Raw genomic sequence first — 24607 nt, forward strand, 5'->3', positions numbered from 1 at the left:
ACATTTATTAAAAGTCAAAGGAAGCCAGACATTGATCTTTTTAGTTTTGCTTTTCAGGTAAAGACGCCATTTTTTCACCTGCTACTGCTATTCGAGGGATCAAATCTATATTTAAAACTCCTATTATAAGTGGCGTGTGAATGTGTGTTATATGGTGAGATTTGGAATTACCTTCTCTCTTGTATATATCTATGGTTGTTGATATCAGACTGGTTGACTGTTTGTTGTTGTCTTCAAATTACAATAAAACGGTTGCAAGATAAGGTATTGGAAGAATGGGAGGTCTCTGGATTAGCAAGGTACCAAACCCCTCCTCCATTTCTATTTCCTTCAATCTAAGTTAATTACACATTCATTTTTGTCTTTTAAAACATAAAATTGCAGATAAGGAGACGTCACTGACCTTTGTTCCCACCTAGCTTTGGTTTGCGGTCACCATTCCTATATTTATTTGTTAGCTTTGCTTTCTCTTTCTTTTTTTTCCCTACTTAAGTCTGCTTGAGTCTTTTTCTTTTTTTATATATACTTAATGTAATAGTAGAAGCCAAGGCAGGACCATGCTTTTCTATTGTAAAATTCATCACTTCGTTGTCTATGTTCATTTCTACTCTTCAGTTTACTTAAATATAATTGTTTGATATATATTTGAATATGCAGAATATAATCTTTTTAATATATACATGTTTTAGAAAAAATTGAATATATGTCTGTTAGACACATTTCCCGTTTCAACATATTTCCTTATTTTATGCAAGCCGATTTTTATTTAACATAATCTTTTCCGTCATCCTTAACTCTATAATCCTTGTTACAATATCATATCAAGTTTAATGGTTGCACTTCATCCCCACACTTCCAAAGAAAAAATAGGAAAAATTAAATCTTACCAACTAATAACACTTTCAAATTACAGTGTCTTCCAAAAAAAAAAGAAAGAAGATACAATTTGAATTTTTTTGTCAAATGGTTTAGCAAACTATGCTTTATAAAAGGCAAAGGAATCCAAGGGAATCAAAGATTCCAAAATCGATATTTAGATTCAAGATTTTGTATCCTCATGCTTTGCTTCTTATATCTACCAACAATCTCTCGATGATAATAAACTAAAAAAAAAATATTCAAAGGAATCGAAGATTCCAAATCCAACTTAATAGATTGAAAATTTCACATCCACTTAATTAATTCAAATGATATTTATTCAACAAGTTTAAATTAAAAACTGCAAAAATCTTCATTTATCTTTTATTCGAAATATAATTCGGATTCAATGAAAATATTGAACATATAATGAGTGCACATGGAAATGTCCAAATCTTTAAATATAGGGTCGACATGGGAGAAATCTCCTAATACCCAACGTTAAAGATTTATAGAATTCAATATGATCCTATTATTTTCGTTATAAAACTCAATATCTTATTCGGATTAGGATACGAGCGAATAACAGATAACTATTTGTAGTTCAAGGTGTGATAAAATCTCAGTAGCTAAGATATGAATGTTGCAAAATACCATACAAAATCACAGCCACATTTGTTAGTATGACTATTTTGGGTAATCAAAGGAAAAAAATGTTAGCTGTTGAACAAACAAGGTGAACAAATTAGATATTCCAATTACGTTCAAGCGCTTGACAAATCCTTTCTGCAATGGCTTCAGCACGCATCCTAGGACCTTCATCATCTGCAAAAACCGACCATTTCTAACAACTAAGCTAACATCACACATGATAATATATGTATATAACATATATAGAAGATGATTATGTGGATTAAAAGCTATGTTAGTTTGACTCAATACATGACCATGGGACATGCATGATTCTTCAATAACGATATGAAAATACGTGGAAGAAAAATTAAATCATCAATATCTAACATTTACATCTGAGTTCGAGTAAAGTAAAACATGTCATTCTATCTAAACATGCAAAATATCCAAAACTCTTGATGAATGTTAGATACAAATATGTAGAATGTACCCAAAATACCCATCTCGAACTCAGTAAAGAAATATATAGCATTAAAAAGGCACTAGCTTCAACCAAGAACAAGGAAGTTTCTTCAAAGGCTTGATACACTTTCTTCACAGCCATATATATGTGTGCATATACCCATATTAAGGATGATTGTTTTGGCAAAGAGGATGAGAAGATAGAAAGAAAACCTTTAATCCAATGACAATATTTGATTAGAACAACATGACACATATAATTGTGATTAAAATTGCGGTCACAAACATGTTTGCAATCACATCATGTTAACGAATACTATCGCAATCAATTGCAAATAAATATCCACAACAACAAGAGCCAGAATCCTAAAAACAACAAAGATAATACATTACAGCTGTTAAGGAATTTTCAATAACGTATATACCTGCAAGATTTTCAGTGATGACACAATAAAATTCACCACCAGACAACTTCCCAATCTAATGAAATTTTCAAACATATCATGTCATCAGTTTCAAGATCAACTGAAACATGAGGATACCAAGTATGATAAGAAATTAAATTAAGGATTTTCTACTGCAAACCCACCACGAAAACATATTTTTTATTAGGATCAAAGGCATAGCCCATCATGGCAGCATTATTGAGTCCATTTTCAGAGGAAAATCCTGAAACATGTTACAGGCAAATATTAAGAAAAACAATGCACAAGCAAGTATAAAAAACCTAGCATGTAAGAAATCAATACTTGAAAGGATTAAAATCACTGCTAACCTAAGACATTGAATCTAGCACCACTAGGAAACATCAGAAATGATACTTGTCTTTCAATGTTGAGATACATAGGTCCAAGTCTGCCATGTTGCGCCAAACGGGAATTCATCAACCTCTTGAGAACCTAAAGGATGAAAAGTTCCAGTCCAAGTTATATATATACAGACACACACACAGATAGACATGAAGAAAGTGGGTTAATGGTGTATTATTTAAGTAAAGAAAAAGTTGAAATCTTGAACCTCTAAATATTGGGTAACAGCTAGTGTTAAAAGTGCATAAAGTTCTGCTATTATCTACAAGAAACAATGGAGGAATCACATTTCTGGCTACACAAGCAAGCTGAGTCCATAAACAAAGGCATACCTTTTTCTCCGTTTTTAAATGATTTTCTTGTTTTTCGGCTGTTTTTTATATTAAGAGACGGAGATTGTGAGACCTCGTCATCCTCAAGGAGTAAGTGGTCAAGCATGAAGATGATGGGAAGACCACGAGTCGATGGTGGTCGATCCATGAGTTGATTATGAATAGTTTCATGTTATGAAATAAAAATGTTAGCTATAGTTGAACGCTGTGTTTTAGGGCCGAGGGTTTAATGAAACTATAAGTTTTGATGTTGAATGAAAACGGTGCGTATTGACTGTTTGTTACAGCTGCTCGAGGAACAGCCCTATAACAGACTTTGTAACTGCCAATTCTCAGCCATAATAGAAACTGGCATGGGAAATGAGCAGATATGCCATTTTGTGAAGGAAATCAATTCTTTCGTCTTCCTCCATTATCTTTCTCTTCTCTCTTTTTCTTTCTTCCTCTATTCTGTTGAAATTATGCATCACTTCACCAGCATTCATCATTGTGGACGTATCTGATCTTCAGTCTCTGGTTTACTACCCATGTAAAGTTATGGAAAGGAATGCAAATTTAAAAGGTTTTCTTGCTATAGTCTATGCAATTTCATGTGTGCGTGAAAGGAGATGAAGATTAATAGAGTAATACTGATATACCAACAATTCATTAATTGAAGTACTATCAATATTATCAACAAGAAACAGAATTAAGTGAGTATACTAATATAGTCTAGAAAAACAATTTAATTAATAATACCATAGGGATGGCAACGGTGTTAAGTTGCTATTGCTATTTATATCCCGGCTGCTAGCTTTTCACCACTTCACCAAGTAAACTGCAATCACAAGTGTTGTTCTTATTACCTGCAAAAACACAGCCAACAATCTGAATCCATATCCCCATTTTAGGAACAAATGCATGGTGTACCATTTGTTTCGAAGCCAAATCAATTTTCTTAATTTTTCTTGAAGTAAAACCTTATCTGACACTTATATTCAACACATATTCATGTATTGGTATGAAGATATGATACTCTTATCCTATACTCATATCCGTGCTCAGGTAACATAAGCTGAACCCGCAAGATAACTGATTTAACATCATTGCTGCTAGCTATTGATGATTTCACCAAGTAAACTGCAATCACAAGTGTTGTTCTTATTCCTTGCAAAAACACAGCCAACAATCTGAATCCACATTCCCATTTTCGGAACAAAACCATGGCGAACCATTTGTTTCAAAGCCCAATCAACTTCCTTTACCATCTTCCCCTTACAAAAACCATGAATCAACTTCTTGTATGAATCAAAACTAGGATTAACCCTCTCGAAAACCATTCTCCCCATAATCTCCTTTGCTTCCATAAACCTCGCAGCATCAAGCAAACCATACAACACCTCTTGATAAGACCCTGCATTGGGAAAACACCCTTTCTTTTTCATAATTTCCAACAGCTTCACACCTTCATCAATCCTACCTTGTTTCCTAAGACCTGAAATCAAGATATTAAAGCTAACAGCATCAGCATCGATTCCTTCCGTTTCCATCCTCCCATCAACTCAAAAGCTTCATCAACCTTCCCCTTATCGCACAACCCGTGCATTAAAGTAGAATAAGTTCTAACAGTAGGCTTACAGCCTTACACCTTTGTTTAGGAAATTCATCGAGCAGTTGGAATGCAAACTCTAATTTCCCATTTTCACACAACCCTTTAATGAGAATATTCAGAGTACAAGCTTCGATTTCAACACCCAAATTGGGAGCTTTCCCATAAACCTCGTGAACAACATCAAATAGTTTGTTCGATACGAATAAGCTCAATACGATATTAAAGGTTTTAACACTAGGCCAAGTCCCATATTCTGGCATGCTAAAAAGGATCTCGATTGCCCTTTTGATTCGACCCCCGACATGCCCATACTTTTTAATCACATTCTGGAAGAATTCATCGGATAAACGACAGGCTTTTTCACGTTTGAGCTTTTCCATTATATTTTCAATGGAATTAAAATCCTGGGCTTATGCGAGCTTGTTGATGAGCAAAGTGAAGAGAGGTTCAGTTGGTTTATAATCCTTGCGAGCTGAGTATTGGGCTAGGACTGAAATGAGAGAGTTTGGATCTTTAAGATTGTCAAAGATTTTGAGGATTTCGGTCGGGGAGAGCTAGTCTTTGTGGGTTAGTTTGAAAAGGGGAGGGGAAGTGGTGTGGGTTGGTTGATGGTAGCTGGAAAGTGAGGAGAAAAACGAAAGGGGTTTAAGAGATGAGATTTTAGTGGTGATTGGATGGTGAAAAAGTGAGGGAAAATTCTGGGGGTAAGAGCTTTTGACAGAAGAAAGAAGGGAACGTGAAATCATGCGTTTGGCCATTGGAGAAAGTAGAAACTGGAGAGCTAGAAGCTTTCTGCCATTTGCACTATAAACGTATATAGGGTAAGGGAAAGGCTTAATACTTGTTTTGACCCCTGTAATATAGTAAAAATCTCATTTTGACCCTTTTCCTTCACTTTGTCTGTTTACTTTCATTTCGTCCATCATGTTAGTCTATTGATCATTTCCGTAAATCCCATGTGTTAGGGTTCCTATATCATAGTATACATCCATATACTTTAACCCTCCACGTAGTCGCAATCAATTGGCTTAAATGATCACACACGAGGATCACTATAGTATAAGGACCAATGTGAGAATTTTATTATTAATTAAGTGACGAACACGTAAACATGCACTAATTTTTTTTTATATAGAAATGGTCAATGGATTAAAGTGATAGAGAAATGAAAGTAAAGGGCGCAAAGTGATTGGAAAAGTAGTAAAAGGTTGGAAAATATTAAGAGATTGTATGATGCAAAACTTAAATAATTTATCTACTGAAATTTTGAGGTGTATTATTTTGAAGTAATGAATCATTGTTATTTACAACTATATATTATATCTCTTTGAAATGTACAAATAAATTAATGGGCAGAATGTTTATGAATGTCAGAACTTTATTTTTGCTTCTTCTTCCCTTCAAGAATTGGTTGGATTTGGAGATGCCTATTGAAAGCCGGGTTGAAAAGGAATTGAGTTTGGAATTCTGAAAAGATCGGAATCCATGCCAATATAGCAATTGGAAAGAAAAGGATCGATCCCATTCCGTAATCATATGCCTTAGCTAATACCTCAGTGAACTGCCAGAGTCCGGTGTTCTCAATAATTGGCCTCACAGCTTGAGCATCCTGAAGGGAACTAAAATGTCAGAGGGAATAAGGCAAAAGATGCAAACTCTAGACAAATACTATATGCCGGTCCTCTAAATATATGAACAAATTTAGAAAAAAACTTGGGCATGCCCGTATTTGATACTTATTCTTGAATTCGAGTAACATAGTCAACTAGACATACCAAAATCAGACCCCATCCAGTCGGCAGAAATGCAAGACAGCAGACAAGTAAATCCTTGGACGACAGTTCACAGATGACTGAGAGAGTGATAACAATGGCGAAAACACTTAGGAAGAGGAATGCTTTAAAGAACCTAAACATCAGATGGTAACGAGCACTGAAAAGTTGCCTTCCAATGTTCACTGCCTGTATGTCATGTAGAGATCGAGTTATCCATGCAGAAAATTCAAGGCTACTTCGGAATTTTCAAAATAAAACTCAATATACTTGAGCATTATGAGACTTGAATGAATTTTACCTTGACCGTCAGGAAAACTGCCAGAATCACAACCCAGGAAAGCACATAAACAAGGAAATTTTTGCTCTGTTGGGAGATGTCAAGATGATACACCAAGCCATACTGATACAAGAAGAACCGAATCGAAAGAAGAATTTCAAACAGTCTAGCACCATATCCTGAACGACGAAGGTGAGCTTGTTCATCATTCCACCAAGATTGCCAACTCTTGTTTTGCTGAATCCCAATACCACCTTTCTCCTTGATCCACTTATTCCAGCCTTTCCAATCATCTACAATCTTGTCCCAATCGAATCCGGAAGGATTAAACAAAAATGGTGCAAATAACCAAGTCATGGTCATGAACCAAACAGAGTACGTGATTAATACATATGCCATGCTACTCTGGTAGGACCTCCGGAACAAATCGTAAACCACTAACAGGAGCAACAGTTCAAATCCTTTAACAAAGTGGCTTCGTGAATACAATCTGTAGTTCTCAGTAAAGCTGGCATGAAACACCACAACCTTACGTCCGGTAGGTATATACTTAGCTCCGCCATACATAATTGTCCGACCAAAATGATGGGTTTTTGTCCCAAGGGAAAAAGTGAAGAAAACAGCAGCAAACTGCAGTTGCATAAGAACAAAATCTTTAAGGGCCGTAAGAAATCCCTTCTCAAGTCCGATCTCCATTACCATCGGTAAGCCAGTTAAAAGACCAAGCTGAATAAACGATTGAGAAGCAAGAGCAGTTTCCAATGATTCAATGTTTTTCATTCTAGCCTCAATGAGGAGTGCCTTTTCTAGTCCACTAAGAACAAGGTATAGTTGTCCGTAGAGGAACACATAAATTCCGAGTACAGAAATCTGGTTTTTTACAGATCATAAGACGGGAAAGGCAAAAATCAGAAAAGCATCATACAGAGATAAATAGGAATCGGATCAGGTAACCTTGTTTAGTGTGAGAGAATTACCAGGCTGCTGAAGTAAAATCCAATGGTTGTGAAATAGCAAGATAGCATCCTAAAAAAATCAAATCGACGACCAAGACGGTGTATGTCACGGCTTAAAGTTTGTTCACTATTCCCATTAGCAACTTTGGCCTCGAACTTTGAGATTTGATTAAGACCTACATCACGACCTTTGCCAACTTGCAGGTACTCGTGATATGTAATACATCCCCGTCGCAGGGTCGAGTTAAATCCTACACAAGGTATCAAATATATTTCACTGCAAGGAAACCACAAGTCTAGGACTAAACGGTTGGTATACAATATCGGAATTCACAAAACCTACCGGCAAAAACATCCTCACTCAAGTTTATTGTTTTTGATGCTTTGCTTATTCCACCCCTTGTGATGTGAAACAGCCTATCAAATACATCTGGATGCCCATAGTGGAAGCGAACCCTGTATATTAATCGAAAGTGAAGAATAAAGCAATAAACACATTGGTTGATATCAAGTAATTATAGAATAGAACAATCTAGGCCTTAGGCTAACAAGAAGTAGTGAACAAACACTGACAATATGGCATCCAATTCGGTAATTTTACCAAGAACATGAAACTAACTCCTACTTCCACCAGGGTGGCTAGGCGTTAAGGGTAGATAAGGGTTGACTCCTGTTTGTATATTCGATAAAAACAAATATTGTAGATGTTGCAAAACCAAGATAAGATTGCTCGAAATAATAATTCTGTCGATGTTAATTTGTCGAGTACCGTAATGTAGATGATAGCAGATACAAGAAAGACACATGCAATTGATTATAAGTAGTATGATATACCGATATCTGCAAAATGAAATACAGCATCAATTACCTGAGAGGATTGGCAAGAAGCCTTTGACCAATGGTGACAAAGCTGGTTTCCTGATACGACATAAACCATGCTAAAGTAGAAACACTGCAGTTTGAAAGAATGTAATTCAGTCATTAAGGAGACAAAAAACTTCCGGTTTTGCATAAATGAATGATGGATTCCTCCACAAAAAATGAAACATGATGATATAAAAACTAAATCCAATTTTGCTTGAAATAATATCTTATGTCTATAGTCTAATTCCTCTGTGATTCCTTATGTTTGTGTCGAAGCATCTACCCTAAAACTAAGGGATATTACTTTAATATAAGACCACTGAAAACCAAATACTTAACAGCTCTGGGATAATACCAACAGTTTGTGAAGTTGGTTTAATAGAGATTATATTTGTCCTGTGTTTGAGTTCTCAGATATTGCTAGGTTGTTTCTCATTCTTGCTCGGTCCTTACTAAATATTCAAGCATTAGCTAATACATGAAAACATGTCCACTGACAGATTCTTATTATCATTTTTATGAGTTCAAAGGATTAAACCTTTCAGTGAATATGTATTCCCTCAGACCAAGTATTGTAGGAGGGCGCCGCCCACGGTTATGATGAAACTCTTGCAGAAGATTTCTCACTTTAAGAGCTTCTTCCAAATAATTGTCCTGAAATTTTGGACCAGCATGAGACTAGAAATGCATGCAAAGCAACAAATTTTCAGTTTTTGGAGCAAGAACCTACTTGGTTCATGTCAATTGTTTGGAGAGCTTCTCCACGTGTGAAGATTATGGCATGGTTTTGATTTTCTGGCTTCCCTTCACCAATGATTGGTGGACCAGGAAGCTTTATGCGATAGATTACCTGTAGAAGGATACTAATGAGATATGCTTTAAGACTGCATTTTAGTATAGAATCACAAACAGGGCATGTTAACAGGAATTACGACTTTACAAATATCCATATGATCACTTAATTTAAGAATAGATATAAATAAGCTACTAGGACTTAGAGGTGAGGTTCAGATACAGGCATGTGCTTGACACAGGTATGCTCATTTTTTTTTTCTAAGTTCTTCCATGTATTTGGAGGATTCGGCCCACATACGCATGTTCAAATATGTGTTAAACGATGGTACTTCAAGAAAAATAAAGAGTCAGAGTAACATGGTATACTCCATGTGGACAAGTATGCTTTTTGACGTTATACTGTGAATGCTATTGAACCCAATCTTGCTAGACAATAAACTGACACGGCATTTATATTTTTACTTCTTTAGCAACTTTATTTTTAATTCTTTAATCTCAAAAGGAGGAATTGTGTACTAATCCTATGTTGGCATGCATTTTAGGCATTGGTACACAATTCCCCCAACTGTGACATCTTACTTGGAGCAAAGACCAAACATATCTTTCCATAGTAATCCCTGAACTTTTTCACTTTTCTTAAGTAATCCCCTGTATTTTTATGATAACTAAACAAATCCATATCCTTTTGACTTATAACCAAATAATCCTTTATTTCATATGAAAGATTAATTTATGTTAATGGCTTATTTATGTACAAATTAAAGCTTATAGACTTATTCGGGAAAAATTAAAGGTTGAGGTATTATTTAGGGGCAATAAAAGTATAAGGGCTTAATTGGTCCTTGGTAAGTGATAAAATTTAGGAGCTTTTTTGTTAATTTAACATCAACCTAATAATGTTTAAACAACTTGAATGACTTAATACCTGATCAAAAGTACCAACAGCTTTTGCCAGAATAGAAAAATAAACCTTTTGAGGCTTATCTCCTATTATTTCTTCTTTCTCTTCAATATATGCAACACGTAGAGCTGGATACCTACAGAGAAGAAACTGTATTTCGTTATTTAGATTTCTAACATACATCTTATGTTTCAATATTTATGCATTTTTATCATATTTAGATAAGTTACCTTATCATCAAATCCTTTACGTCTTCTGCACGAGGGTCCCCCGAAGATTTATGTGAGCCGAACATTTGACAAGAGACAACATACGTGAATTTCATGTCTACTAAGGCATCTAGTTCCGCAGATGACTTGGGATTATTTCGTTCAAAAACATTAACATCCTCGAGAACGTCTGGATAAGCACAAGTAGCCACGAGGAAGAAAATAAGAGCAATAAAAGCTGATTAGTTTAATCATTCTCATTAACTTATAACCATATCTGATAGAATACTTATTAAACATCAGATTATGAGCAGAGGATCATTAACCTTTATACTCAGGCATTTCAAGAAGTGCTTGTAATTTTAAGGCTTGTCTATAGTACATAATTCCTCTAACTGCCACATCGAAAGGAAAAGAAATAAATTAGTAATATATGTACAAGCAATTCAAGCTTCACTTGCAAGCTTGTTAATATATTTTACTAAGAAATTTCAAGCACCTGTTCTGCTTAGCGTTTGGCCACGAAAAGAAGCCCACTTTCTAATCTCTTCCTCCTTGCCATCATCTATTAGTTCATTAATTTTTTTTCTAATCTCTTCCTCCTTGCCATCATCTATTAGTTCATTAAAGTTTTGATATCCCATACGCTCCAAAAAGTTCTTCCACTCATCTAAGAAAAATGAAGGAATGTTATGCACGTGGAGATGTATTCAAATGGATTTTCAATCTTTGCCACTCAGACACAGTTACAAGCATCAGACCCAGATATATGGCTTACACAAGTATGCTCAATTTTGTTTAAGTTTTTCCATCAATTTGAACTTTGAAGGGTCATATGTACTTATGTCTGGATAAGCATCAGACATGGGTGTCGGATGTGGGTACTTTCAGAAAAATAAAGTTGAAGTAACACGGTTTTCAATATGATTTTCTACAAAGATAATATTTTATTACCTGGGAAGATTTTTTGCATATAGAAGATGATAGAAACTTGTCCTTTGCTTGATTGTAGCTCCTTCATCGAAAAATTGACATCCTCCATATAATGGGGGGTCATAACACTGTATTAAACAGAATATGTTGGTTCAGAGTCTACAAGGCTTATTACTCTGATGAAGCAAGGTTGTAAATGATACATTATAGTGATTCTTAGTTATTACAACAAAAATTCCCATCATGTACCAATGCAAGTAACTGACATTGGCAAAAGTGACAAATACAATACATGGACAAAACACAAAGAACAACTTGGCATCTTTAACTTTTCACGCAGCACCACAAAGAATGCAATTATGAACCAAAATTCACATAGAAAGATCGCTAACTTTATAACAGAGAGTAATACAATATGAGTACTGTTAATGGGAAAATCTTATTGAAAGAGTCAAATGAAGAGGATATGGGAAACTGTTTACATATACGTAGCCTACTTAAGCTGTTATATACTTACAATTTTGTTAGCATAATCACAAAGCACAGAGAAATTAACTATATGCTTTAGACAAATATAATAATATGATGTTTTACCAATAGTAAAATGGAGAATTGAAAAACCTGTCGCAGAAGCACATTAATTTATATCCAACACTAGAATCTGAATCTTAACAATACAAGAATAAACAAAATTCGAGAATTCCATGTAACTTCTATCTAAATAGATAATACTTCAATTAGTTTTGCATGATAAGTAGCATGGTAACCAAGGTTAGGTTCAACCTGTGTCTCAGTCCTAAAATTTTGAAGACTATCATCAATCAGAGTCAAGTAACCAAGAGAATAATAACAAGAGAAGACAATTCAACCTGAAAGACATCATACTGCACACTTCAGGAGCACTAGGCATATCCATAAAGAGTGAAGTAGCAAAGAACGAAATACGCCTTCGAGCTTCTAAGTTTGCAGGTATGTCCATTGCCTTATCTTTGACAGTAAGCAATAAAAGCAACCGCTGAATCTGTCATATAAAGATTCAAATTCAAATTGTAAGTATATATTTCTCTATCAGAAGCCTGTAAGGCTGCATATGCTAAATATATGCATAAATTGTATGCAGGCTTACTATGGCATAAATACATAACATGAGTGCTCATCTTTCTGCAAGTCATTTAAATGCTTATCATACTGAAAAATTAGCAAAAAAACCCTATTGTGAAAGAACAGATGAGAGGAAACCATCACCTGTTCAGTAAGAGGGCCATCTTCAGGCAAAGGAAAACATATAGAGGTCTTGCTAGCAGCAGATTCAAATAATTGTGGTTCTATCTTTCTAGAGAAAACAGTAAAATCATCCACAGCTTCTTGGGAGCATTCTATCAAATCCACTACTCTGCATGCATTTAAAGGATGGGTTTCAAAAAGTAGAATACAATTTATCTCTCAGAACTGGTACGAGAGAAGAGTCCAAGCATGAAACCTGTGACCGTTTGCCATCATATCATTTGTTACGAGCTCAAAGATATCTTGGAGTACTTGCACAACTTTACCATTTTGATTTTTATCTCCCTCAGCCTATATTATACCATGTAACAAGTTTTGAGATTCCATTTACCGGTTTTGATAGGGAAAAGGGGGGCCAATTATTTGCAGCTTAGCTTTAGTACTATAACACTTACTATCAATTCAAGCAACTCCACAACTTTGTTTTGTAGAGCCGGAAGTGCACTCATCTTGAAATCTTGAAGAAAAGTTGATTCTTCAATGCTTCGCTCAATTTCATTCACGATGTTTGATACAACCCTGAAAAAAGAAATATACAAGTTAACAAATTACGAAGGCTAGAGAGCACTCATAATTTCAAATTTATCCGCCTAACAAGAAAAACAAGACTGCAACATTTTGTTAAAGAAATTTTTTTTTGCCACAACAAGAATGTCATACAAAGGAATAAAACATGCATACATGATGTTGCTTATGTTGATTCATACCTCTTTTCAAGGTCACCAACAATAAGAACTTCAAGGATGTACTTCACCGACTCATAGCACTCCTTTACACAAAAGTACATGTACTCATCTTTTCTAATCCTTTTAAAAAGTTTCTCATCCTTCCCCACAAAATCTCTTGCAATGCTTAGTGCTGTTGAAAACTGAAAAACAGAGCAACATCAAGGAGGAAGACCAATGGTGAAACAAAAACAAAAATTATTTTCATATGAAAAACCATACCTTATTTGCAAGAAGGAAAATAGGCCAGCGAATAAATTCAGGAAACAGCCCGGATGTAGGTATCGTCATCAAATCCATTTCCCTGTAGTCAAAAGAAATGTTTCAGAGTTAATTAGTATGATATTTCCTTGAAGAAGCATTCATGCAATGGAAAAAAACGAACCTGTTGCTTATCAAGTCCTCTGATCTAAAATTACTGATAATTTGGTTCCAGACTAGAACAAACTTCAGATCCAATACCTCACTTTTGGACACCTGCGCTAACATCAGTTCAATAATCAGAAAGGGAGAAAACAATATCCCCTAAGAATTTATCATTGATATTCCAAGTTTTGGATCTCAACCTTGCAAAATATGTTCTGGAGGAAACTTTTTGTTCTCTTTTTTGATGGTGGTGGGATGAGGCGGTTGAATGCAGAAGGCAAGGAATGAAATCTACTTCTCAGCATTCCCAATGTCCGGATCTATATAACACGTGGAGTTAGTCTAGTGGTATGCTGCTTATGAAAGAAAATAAAGCCATACCTCACCAAGATGATGCAAAATGCCATAAAGTCCTCCACAGACTGTACAATAAACAGAATACCATATCTGTGTGTCCATGAAATACACCTGAGATAATTTCCAAAGAGTGTACGAATGATAAGGATTAAAAAGCATTATTGAACAAAGTAACTATGACTGATTTACTAGTTAAAATCTGTAATTTCAGATTTCCTTTCTCCTTTCAAAATTTGTCATCAAACAAGGTAATTAAGATCCAAGAACTAACTTTGCCTTTTCTTTTCAAGCAGAAAACTGCAGTTTCAGTTCCTGCCAGAAAATATGCTCATTATTAAGTTAAGTTCTTCATTTTCAATGGTGAGATCAGGCAGATGCTGTTTTCATCATGTAGATAAGCAATACATTTATTGATTGGAAACAAGTTGTAGTCCAGCTAACTTCCTAGGTTAAAGAGAAGTTGTCAATCTTTGGGAGAACTTACAACTATTATGGGAGCCCACACTGCCACAATAGCACCAACATTGCTCCTGACTGGAAGAGAATGCAAATGTTCTTTAATAAAAATACAGCTCAAATTTAGCTCTTAGACACACACACACAAAGTTGAAGAGTACCTTTGGGGAAAAGCTCATGCCAGTCATATGTTTGCACACCAATTTTCATAATTTCTCTTGTTGGTGCTATTAGGGGTTTTATCTGCATTGTTTAATTAGTAGTAAGAAATAAAAAATTGGAAATACATAAGCACATTTCTAACCATAACCAAACTCAGAAAGAACAAGTTTTCTATGTATACAAAACCAAATTGCTTAACACTAGCTTTATATCCGTGCATCAAATAAAAAGATCATATTGTCAGATTTCTCGAATAAATTTTGTTTGTTATTTCTAGTTTCATCTCATAAAGTAGATTCTGAAATGAAAAATGTAAAGAACATTTGCCATTTTACAACAATCACTAATGAATCAAATGGCTTAGGCCACCACAAAAGAGAAAGGTGAAAATAGTACTGAAGATGAACCATAGCAACATAGTGCTGGTTAACAGGGCAACAGGATTGAGCTTTTAACTTTAGCTACTGATTTGTAGCAAACTTTAACTACTGATTTGTAGCAACCAGTAGCATCAATTCCAAAAAATCATGATGAGCATATGTAATGACATAAGAAATTCCTAACTATTAGATTCTCGGTGTTATGTCACAAGAAACGTGAGTCTAAATAAGTTTTGTATAATAAAGTAGTATCTATGTGAGTCTAAATAAGTCTTGTATGATATAAAAGTATCTCATGAATAATTTTATGATTATGTAATCAGAAAAACGAATGCCGCATTTTAGCAGCACTGTAGCTTTCCCTTCTGTTTTTAATGCTATATATTAGCTTCTCACCATAGAATTACATGCAACAGTTTGAGAGATGCTGGTTCTTCCTATGTTAACTGAATTCATCTACTTAAACAGTAAAAGCATTCACTGGTATTGTGATCTCTTAACACAGCATGATGCAGTTATATTGTTACTCACCTCAAAACTGTAGCTGAACACTAACTTGGTTGAGAGCACTAGCATCCAGAAAAAGGTATACCTACATTGTAATAAAAAGACAAATATTAGGGGAGATTTTTTTAAATGATGCTTACTGAACTTCGCAATGGGAGCATAGATCATACTTGAAAAGAGAAATTTGAGTCTCCTGCATTCCCTGCCCAACATATAGTGTAGGCTACAAAATGAAAAGAAATTTAAGCAATATTTGCCAAGTTTAATACCAATAAGCAATAAGGTTAAAGATGAGAAAATGGACCAAAAAAGAAATAGTACGGCATAAGCTGAAAATCATATGCTACAAAAACTTTTCAAGTAATTAATGAAAATGAAGCTATCAACAGTCAGGATGAAAGTTTACGATAAATTCACAAACATGGATGGGAAAAATGGTAAATAATAAATCAAGAGAAAGCAAGGGATCATTCTACAAAAAAATTCTTAGCAAAGGAACAGCCATTTTTTTTAAGAGCTAATTCTAGCTTCCAAGAAAACAAAATTTATCTCAAATAATTCGTTAGAATAGTTTTACAACACAAACAAAACAAGAGCTTTTTACTTTGTGTTACCAAATTTTATCTGTGTTGACTATGAATATTAGCAAGGAAATTAAGGTGTTTAAGAAATATTTGAGAACAGTTGTTTACTTAACTTTAGCACTTTACAGGGAATTTCAAGTAACAATTTTGGTATGGTTTAAGCAGCTAATAATTCATGTTTTACTTAAATATTAGAAAAGAACAATCAACTATAGTAAGTATTATTATAGTTGGAACTTGTTGATCGTGTTACTATCTTACAACAGCATATTGAATGATTCAATATAAATATGCAAATTTTAACCAGAAAGAGGAATTACAAAAAAGAATGATCTCTACCTGTGTCCACCTAGATATAGTTCTGCAGATGCTCCAGTTTGAGATTTCAATGTACTTGCTAACAGCCGGAACAAAAAATAAGACTAGATCAACTGCATTCGTTATTAGGTATATTACCACAACAACCATAAAGGGAGAATAGCACCATTTTCCAATCCAGCTTTCATATTGTGTGGAATAACAAGTATATTTCCTCCTAGACTGAGCATAAACAACAGGAAGAACAATGGTCCATATCACCGCATAAGCAAGCCTTAGCAATTGTATCCGTTTTTGAGATAACTCCATAGTGTTTCTTGCTTTCCATGTGAAGGTAATATCTAGAATTGCTGCAGGTCCAATGATATATAAGATTCACATTCTTTGTGTACATATTCATGCATACGCATACATCTGATGGATGTATTTGAAAGAGGCATGCAAACATACATATAAACGTATATATATGTCTATGCATATATGTGTTCACGTATGTATTACCCGATACCTTAAAATTCTCCAATGAAATTATATCCTTAACCTATTTTTCAGAAAAATAAATCATTAACTTGCTCTACTAGATTATGCTCCTTAAGTTGCATCTATTCCTCAGTGGCAAATTGTTTGAATGTGATGTAAAAGGAGGGGAGAGGGAGGAGAACATTTTTGTTGCATTCCTCTTCAGAACTGGTAATTTCCATGTTCATTACTAAATGTATATAGTAAGCTATTTTAGCTCATACCTTGTATGAGCTTAAGAATCGCAGATGTTATGAAGATGCTCATAACATCCTCCAATATTACGGCATCGAACACTTCAAGTGGAGATCCAACATCATGGCAAGCCATAATTATCATTGCCTGAAAAGAAAACCAATCTGATGATCCTAACCCAGTATATATAACACAAGTAGCAGTCATCCAGTAAACTAACCTGAAGGGATAGTATAAAAAAGCTCCACATCCTATCAAAGCTCCTAAAAACTTGCCAAAAGGAACGGATCTCTACAAAATTTGTCTTCCCCAACCATTTTGGTTCACTATTCTCCTCCGAAGTTACCTGTTGGAGAAAAAGCAGCACAACAGAGACAGAAATGCTGGTCATATGTCAATTATGTAGTTAGAAGGCAGACAGTCAGAGATACAAGAAACAAGAAGAGAGATGAAAGTATTGTAAGTCAAGAACAATGAAGCACAACTAATGTGAAGCCATCTTCAGGATATTTTACCGGAGCCAAATTCAAAACACATAATGATACACATTTAAATGCTTGAGTGGAATGTGCTCGTATCAAGACAATCTTGAACACCAAGATAGACGACGGAATTTCTAGTCCTTGTCCTGCATAGTATGATATCCTAAAGATGGCTCATTCTCAAGTCTAATGACTCATATTCTCAAGTTACTTGGCAAACTTTTCAATCTAAAAGAGTTAAATACTGGTTCTTTGTGAAGTTCTTCAAAGCACATCAAAGCAATGTTCTTCACCCCATCCCCTCCTCCCACTTCTTTTTCCAATCACTTATCAATGAAAATAATTTAGTCCTAACATCGAGAAAACAAGGATTACAATGATCAGCTAAGTACAGCTGAATATGTTCCCTGGAATCGTCCAAGGCCAAACACAGCAGATGGCTGTTACACAAATTTTAGATAGTAGAGTAATTTAGTGATTCATAGAGAGGGTCTCTTACATAGTTTAACCCCTGTTCTTCATCTTCAGTTTCTTTTTCCTTCCTCTGTTCTCTAGCACTCCTAGAATTCTTAACTTTGCTCTTCTTAGGAGAACTTGTGCAGAAAAAATCATGCTTCGTACGCATAGGCCAACCTACTTGGAAACAATCAGGAGACCTGAAGAAATTTTGAGAGTTATAGTTACCCCTATGTCTTAACTTCTTGAAATAATGATTTCTGGACAAGGCAAAGCAGAAAGTCAATTTAAAAAGTAAAGCAAATGAAAACCTAACCAGAAAAACTCATTCAGGTCATCATAGTTCCTCCATGTAGTATGGTCAGCTGTTCCACATTTGTTTTTCTCAGCTTCCTTCAGTTTCAACAAGAAAATTAGATACTTCAAGGGAACTGGAAGGATGAGACTAAACACTAAGCAATACCTCACGTATGACTTCATATATGGGGGTAACCACATTGCTAAGGAAAGACTCATGGCTTCCTCCATATGCTGGCTCGATTGTGTCACCAGTTGTCATACTAACAGCACCAGTTAACATACCGTGCAATTCATATGCCATCTGATTTAAAGCCGCAAAAGGATATCACAGAATTGTCAATAATTGCAATAACATGCAGTACACTTATATCTTAAATGGAGTTCACTTAGTGAATAAATGCTCATGCAAATCACCAAATTATTTCAAATCTAAAGTGAAGTTTACAGGTTGATTGCTGCATCTATTGATTATTGATATCAATCTATTCCATAACAGTCTAAGGTTCAGATTATTAAACCTATAATAAAAGAAAAATAGAATAGATTTGTGATTATACAATAGTCAATTTCCAGTACAATAACTATTCTAATGCTTTCATTTTTAAATTTCCTATTAAAGCATCCAACCTAAAAACCAATTGGCTATAGGTGGAGTGGAGGGGCCCAACTTTAACATAAGATCACAAGAAACCCAATACTTAATCGATGTGGGATAACACCACTTAATACTCCTCATCACAAGTAGCTTATTGAGCCCACACATGTACAACCTTACCAGGGATCTTTAACCTCAGCTTTGGTTAGACAGGAAGAACACCTAATAGAACTTGGCCTCCGATACCATGTTAAAACATCCAACCAAAAATCAATTGGTTATAGGTGGTGGGGCCAACTTTAATATAAGAACAACGGAAACACCAAAACATAATACTTAGCATGTCCTAAAGAAGAGAATATATGTGATAGACATATTATGAAGTTACTAAAGTGATATCATTGATTCTTATAGCTCTTCCAACATCCAAACGAGACATAATCATTTTCAAACTCTTACTGTTTCAGTCATCCACAATGATCTGAGTCTTTCACTAACATGGTTTATGCTCTCTATACTAGAACCATGACTGAATTCTACCATAAGGAATAAATCAACAGAACTAGATTTTTCAGCTTACATGGTGAAAGATATAACAAAGACATTCTGGCATAAATCGCAGGTTCGCAGCCTCTCCCCAAATAAGAAGATAAAGACCTATATATAGAATTTTATATTGCTGAGCATCTTGTTTGACACAAGGCAACCTGCAAGGAGAAATAATACAGTTGTTTCATGAAAGTTGAAAATCTAAAAGGAAATCACTGAGAATCTTCAGATTAAAGGGATTAATGAAACTTTGGCCTGGCCTAGAATTTAACCCTCTTGAGAGGATTGAGGTCTACTGTTCACACCGTCTTTGATTCCTTAGAATTCTTTGTTATGTAACAATAAAGATACAGAAGAAATTAACGGTAAAGAAATGAACAGAAACTGATTAAAGAGAAAATTAGAAATTCCATTCACTCTCTTACCTGATATTGCTTTTTCTGACCAAGAATTTGCACCAGTTTGTATAATTTTTGAAAAACTTTCTCATTAGCTCATCAATAGACGCGTCAATTGTCTGACATCGTAATATGCAAGTCAAATGCAAAGAATTTTTAAGCCAAAAACAGTTTAAAATTTAAAACAGGAAAGAAGCTAAATCACCTTCAAGGCCAACGCTTGCTTCCGAGAGTGCCGAGAAAGGACATTAGCAAGGAGTAGAACAAGATGTTCCCTCTGGTTGGCTACATTTTCTTTCTGAAAAACAATGCACAATATGAATTTCACTTTCTTCAATGCATTAGGAACACAAAGAACACCATTTCATAACTGTTAAATCATGCGTCCTCCCATGGAAAAGAAACAGAGAAATAAAAAAAGATTTTCAGAATACCTGGAACCCAAAAGAATACTGAAGAAATTCAAAACAATCTACGAAAGTCCCACGTTTTGGAAGGTTCTGGGTTGAGGGTAAACCACGGACATTACGAATAACTTGAATAGCAACTTTAATCTGCAAAAGTTCATTCGTTTGTGAATAATCTATTCCTTGCAACTACATGTCAACATGAATATAAATCGATATATTGAAATTCACAGCAAAATTGACCAGTTTCTCCAACAGCAACAACACAAAGGTTCACCAGCAGAGGAAACAGGTGCTGAAGTTTTTTGCAAAATCATGTGACAACTACCTCTTAGAGACAAAAGTGGACAGAAAAAAAGAAAACCAGATTGTATTCGTGTAGTGTCAGACCTCAGGAAATTTCATAATTGCTTGCTGAATGCCTCCATGATCAAGTGGCAGAATATTGTAGGCAAACAACTCAGATCTAGCTTGAATGCTCTCTCTGTCAGCAAGGGCCTTCAAAGGAAAAAAGAGATATAACATAAGATGACAAGCATAGTAACAAAATCCAGATATTACAAAATACTATGGTAAGAAGGCTAAATCATAGGGGGGAAATAGAACCTGAGGACCAGCTATAACTGTCTTTAGTACTTCATACAACACAGAAGCAATTCTACATGCATCTAGCAACTTCTCTCCATGACTAACCCAGAAAGAAAAAGGAAACAGAACAAAAGTGAATAACACGTTAATTTCATGTAGAGGACATATATATTGCTATATAAACAAGAGAAACGCATCAGCAAAATTTTGCATTTTACCTATTTTCCAAGTCAAATGCTTCGGCATGTTGGTTGATATATCTCCTATTTTCATCATAAACACGTTTAAGTTCTCGTGAGTCACTCTGTTCCAGCCTGGATGTTTTTGAAGTTTCTTCATCCTATCAATCATATAAAGCAAGCAAGGGATAATAAATTAAATAAATAAATAAACATAGGGTTAAAATCCCAAATGGCCATATACTAGGAAAAGAAAATGAAAAGACGTGAGAAATACATGCAGTTTAACTGCTAAAATGAATTTTCTGGAAAAAGCATTTTATGGGGAATAACTGAAAACTGATTGTGGAGCAAAGGTACATAAATATGACTCTAATTATTAGCAATTAGTCATTTTCAACAACTTCAATTTTCTTCTAATTAAATTTATCATATCTCATCACCACTATTACAAATCAATTTATTTGCATCTAGCCATGCTTCACATGCAGGTTTGTGCCCTTAATTAGCCTCAAGATATTCCATACAATCTAAAATTTGCGGTATAGGATTAACTTGGGGGTCAGTAGCAGCATCCTGAATTAACCCCATTTGATGGGATGCTTTAAAGAGATTTGGCTAGGTGGGTCTGGAGTAGCTCTACTGAGGGACTGATCCATTAACAGTTTTCTACAAAGCTCAAACAGACACAAAGCCTCATCCTTGGAACCATGATGCTGCTCTAAGTTTACAAATTTCTCGTCGGTTACTTACATTGTTACCTTCCTATTGGAGAACTATGTTACTTGGACTTCCCATTTTATTCAAATTATGTATAGAAAATTGCATGCGGATGCTTTATGCACAAATGAGGAAAGTAATGAACATGGGATCAAGGCACCTCATTGATAGCGTAATGACCAAACATACAATTGACTAACAATCATCTTAGCCTATGTCATCTCAATCAATGCGAAAAAAGCTACCAAAATAACCAACATTATAAATTTAAGCGTGGAAGATGAGCTTCAATCTTAGCTCTTACACGTTCAAGCCTTTGAAGAAGCACGGTTTTAAACTGTCTAACTTTCCTTCCTGTTGAATTACGGTCCAAGTTATGTGCTATTTCAAAAGCATGAAAACGACCTGCCACAAAAAGAAACATAATTAGAGCTGAACGCATTATATACCTTCACTCTAAACTTCATAACTAATTTATTGAATGAATAATGTAAAATATATATAAATTATCAAATGAGATAACCATCTTGAAGCAATTAATAACACAGCATATGGGATTTGACAACAGATTTCAACCCAAAAATATTCAAAAGCCATAACTTCATAACCCCATAAAATCAACAGAATTTCCGGTCTTCAAAATACAAACATCTCATTAGACAAACTATATGGTCAGTGTACAACTAGAAACAGCCAAAAGAGCAACCATAATACTGCTATTTAGATTTCTAAATATCTATACTTACAAAGATAAGCAACACGAGGGGCTTTCCATTCCAACATATTAGCAACTCTAAGAAACCTTTGGATTTCAGAAGTCAAAGTAGAAGGCAAACTTTCACTGTTAAACACTTCAGGAACATACCCACCACTTCCACTACTACTACTTTCACCATAATAAGGAAGTGATTTTATAACACCCTCACTCCCTTCATCTTCATCGTATACGACTGGTTTCTTGCTGGGTTTTGGTTCTTCAATGGGATCATCAACAGGGACAATCTCATTCGACATGTTTTCAGCAGTGGTGAAAAGGGAAAGACTAATGAGCGTAAAGGGTATATAAGGAGTGGGATTGTGATGGTTTTGCTTTGGTTTTGGTATTGGCTTTGGCTTTGGCTTTGCATTTTGCTTTAAAGTTTGCTTAATGGGTGTGTTTTCTGCTTTTTTGGGGTGGGTAAATGGAAAGATGATTTGTGAAATTTTGATTGTGTGGTTTGGTGTTCAAGCTTTTTCCTCTGTCTCTGCTTTTGCTTTTTTGAATCTTTTGTGTTTTTTATACAAAGAAAACAGAGAAGGGAGAAGAAGGGGAGGCTTTTAAAAGTGTGATGCATGGCTGGTTTTTTCTTAGTTCTATTAAATAAAGAAAGAAAAGTAAACTGTAGAAGAAAACAGAGAAAGGGACTAAATGATTGAACTTTTTCTCAATGTAATTTCAGATTAACCTCCCTAATTTTACACTATTTGAACTACACCGGTGGATCGGTTCAGTCCGGTTTTATATTTTTTTAATTTTAATTATTTATTTAATTATTATTTCATTACTAATCAACTCGATTGAACAAAAAACAGTAAATTAACATTTTCAACCATTGATTCGTTCGAAATTAAATTATAAAAATTTTTATTTTATTATTTTCTAAAGGATTAACATAATATTTTTTTTATTTTGGAAGAGATCAGAGTACAATTTAATCATATACTAATTTAATTTTTCATTATTCATAAAAGGATTAAATTGCACAATTTTTTAATTTTGATGGTCAAGGCATTGACTGTCCCCTTAAAATCGTCCCTAAATTCAATTATTAAATCACGGGATATAAATACAATAAAATATATAATTTTTTTTACCAAAAAAAATTCGACACATGAATATTTATTTTACATGAATCTTTTAGATTTTATAAATAAGTTGAAAGCGTAAAAAATGTCACATTTATTTATATATTTAATTTTTTATTTTTTTACTACACTTATAAAACACTAATCATATCATAAACTCTATAAATAATGTCTAAGATAATTTTCCTTAATATATTTAATCATTTATATTGTATGAAGTCTAAGTTTATTAGGATTGAAATTTAGGTAGTAGCTTTATTGGGTTTTGTTTAAATTTATTTTGATATAGGTATAAATATATTTTAATTGTCAATTTAATTGTATTTTGTAATAATTATTTTTTAATTATAATTATTTAAATATGGTTGATATAAAATACGAAACATCGAAATCATACACAACCCTCTGAATCAAGATCAAATAGTTTGATCGAGTCAAATCTTAGTAATTTAATACTTGATTCAAATAAATCGCAAGGTTAACAAAGTTTTTTTTTAATTGTTATTAAAATTTTCAATTTAAACTCCGCCCAAAGCTAAAGCACAAATTATCAAAAATCTAAAATAAAATCGAGTATGAAAATTGAGTTCATCATTTACTACGTTAATGAAAAATCTCAATTAATTGAATAGTTATCTCGAATACAACTCAAACTTTAAAAATGTAATTTCATTGAACTCGATATAAGCTTTCAAACCTCAAAATTTTCAACTCAAATTTGTTACAACTTGAATTTAATTTAACTCGATAATAAAATTAATATATATATGATTTACAATAAAACTAAAAAGTCAGCAAACAAAAGTTTGGATTATACTTGAGGCCAAAAAAGAGTGTTGA

General features: G+C 34.2%; 2 protein-coding genes across 2 annotated transcripts; both read right to left on the reverse strand.

Annotated features, from left to right (window-relative positions):
- Nucleotides 1-1470: 1470 nt before the first annotated feature.
- On the reverse strand, nucleotides 1471-5507 carry LOC107886090 (pentatricopeptide repeat-containing protein At3g14580, mitochondrial). Its single transcript, XM_041104915.1, is given in 7 exon segments — nucleotides 1471-1683; nucleotides 2379-2433; nucleotides 2543-2622; nucleotides 2729-2852; nucleotides 3833-4628; nucleotides 4631-4712; nucleotides 4715-5507. Coding segments are annotated over 3 exon segments (1254 nt in total). The 5' UTR covers nucleotides 5444-5507; the 3' UTR covers nucleotides 1471-1683; nucleotides 2379-2433; nucleotides 2543-2622; nucleotides 2729-2852; nucleotides 3833-4185.
- A 428-nt stretch (nucleotides 5508-5935) lies between these two features.
- Nucleotides 5936-23303, reverse strand: LOC107955317 (putative callose synthase 8). The gene is made up of 41 exons (XM_041104921.1): nucleotides 22669-23303; nucleotides 22227-22327; nucleotides 21242-21363; nucleotides 21042-21123; nucleotides 20826-20933; nucleotides 20463-20582; nucleotides 20234-20326; nucleotides 20056-20147; nucleotides 19662-19788; nucleotides 18650-18787; nucleotides 18503-18579; nucleotides 18230-18386; nucleotides 17469-17594; nucleotides 17278-17395; nucleotides 16556-16884; nucleotides 15803-15855; nucleotides 15657-15717; nucleotides 14745-14826; nucleotides 14612-14661; nucleotides 14152-14238; nucleotides 13971-14090; nucleotides 13790-13881; nucleotides 13627-13708; nucleotides 13387-13547; nucleotides 13075-13198; nucleotides 12876-12970; nucleotides 12641-12788; nucleotides 12265-12416; nucleotides 11417-11523; nucleotides 10962-11132; nucleotides 10789-10857; nucleotides 10484-10652; nucleotides 10278-10389; nucleotides 9288-9407; nucleotides 9096-9211; nucleotides 8562-8645; nucleotides 8037-8149; nucleotides 7715-7944; nucleotides 6759-7607; nucleotides 6461-6646; nucleotides 5936-6294 (listed from the first exon to the last, which is right to left on the reverse strand). The coding sequence occupies exons 1-41, from the start codon at nucleotides 22934-22936 to the stop codon at nucleotides 6064-6066; spliced, it is 5922 nt and encodes a 1973-aa protein (XP_040960855.1). The 5' UTR covers nucleotides 22937-23303; the 3' UTR covers nucleotides 5936-6063.
- Between the last annotated feature and the right edge of the window lie 1304 nt (nucleotides 23304-24607).

This window comes from Gossypium hirsutum, chromosome D11 (genome assembly GCF_007990345.1).
Source record: "Gossypium hirsutum isolate 1008001.06 chromosome D11, Gossypium_hirsutum_v2.1, whole genome shotgun sequence".
Classification (NCBI taxonomy): Eukaryota; Viridiplantae; Streptophyta; class Magnoliopsida; order Malvales; family Malvaceae; genus Gossypium; species Gossypium hirsutum.

What these genes read in the sequence shown, in the direction of transcription:
- LOC107955317 (XM_041104921.1), bottom strand. Translation starts at nt 22,936, where the DNA reads ATGTCGAATGAGATTGTCCCTGTTGATGATCCCATTGAAGAACCAAAA. An exon ending in GATTCTTAAGCTCATACAAG is followed by an intron (nt 16,885 to 17,277) that starts GTATGAGCTAAA and finishes TTGGACCTGCAG; the next exon opens with CAATTCTAGATATTACCTTC. An exon ending in TGTGGGCTCCCATAATAGTT is followed by an intron (nt 14,239 to 14,611) that starts GTAAGTTCTCCC and finishes AAATTATCTCAG; the next exon opens with GTGTATTTCATGGACACACA.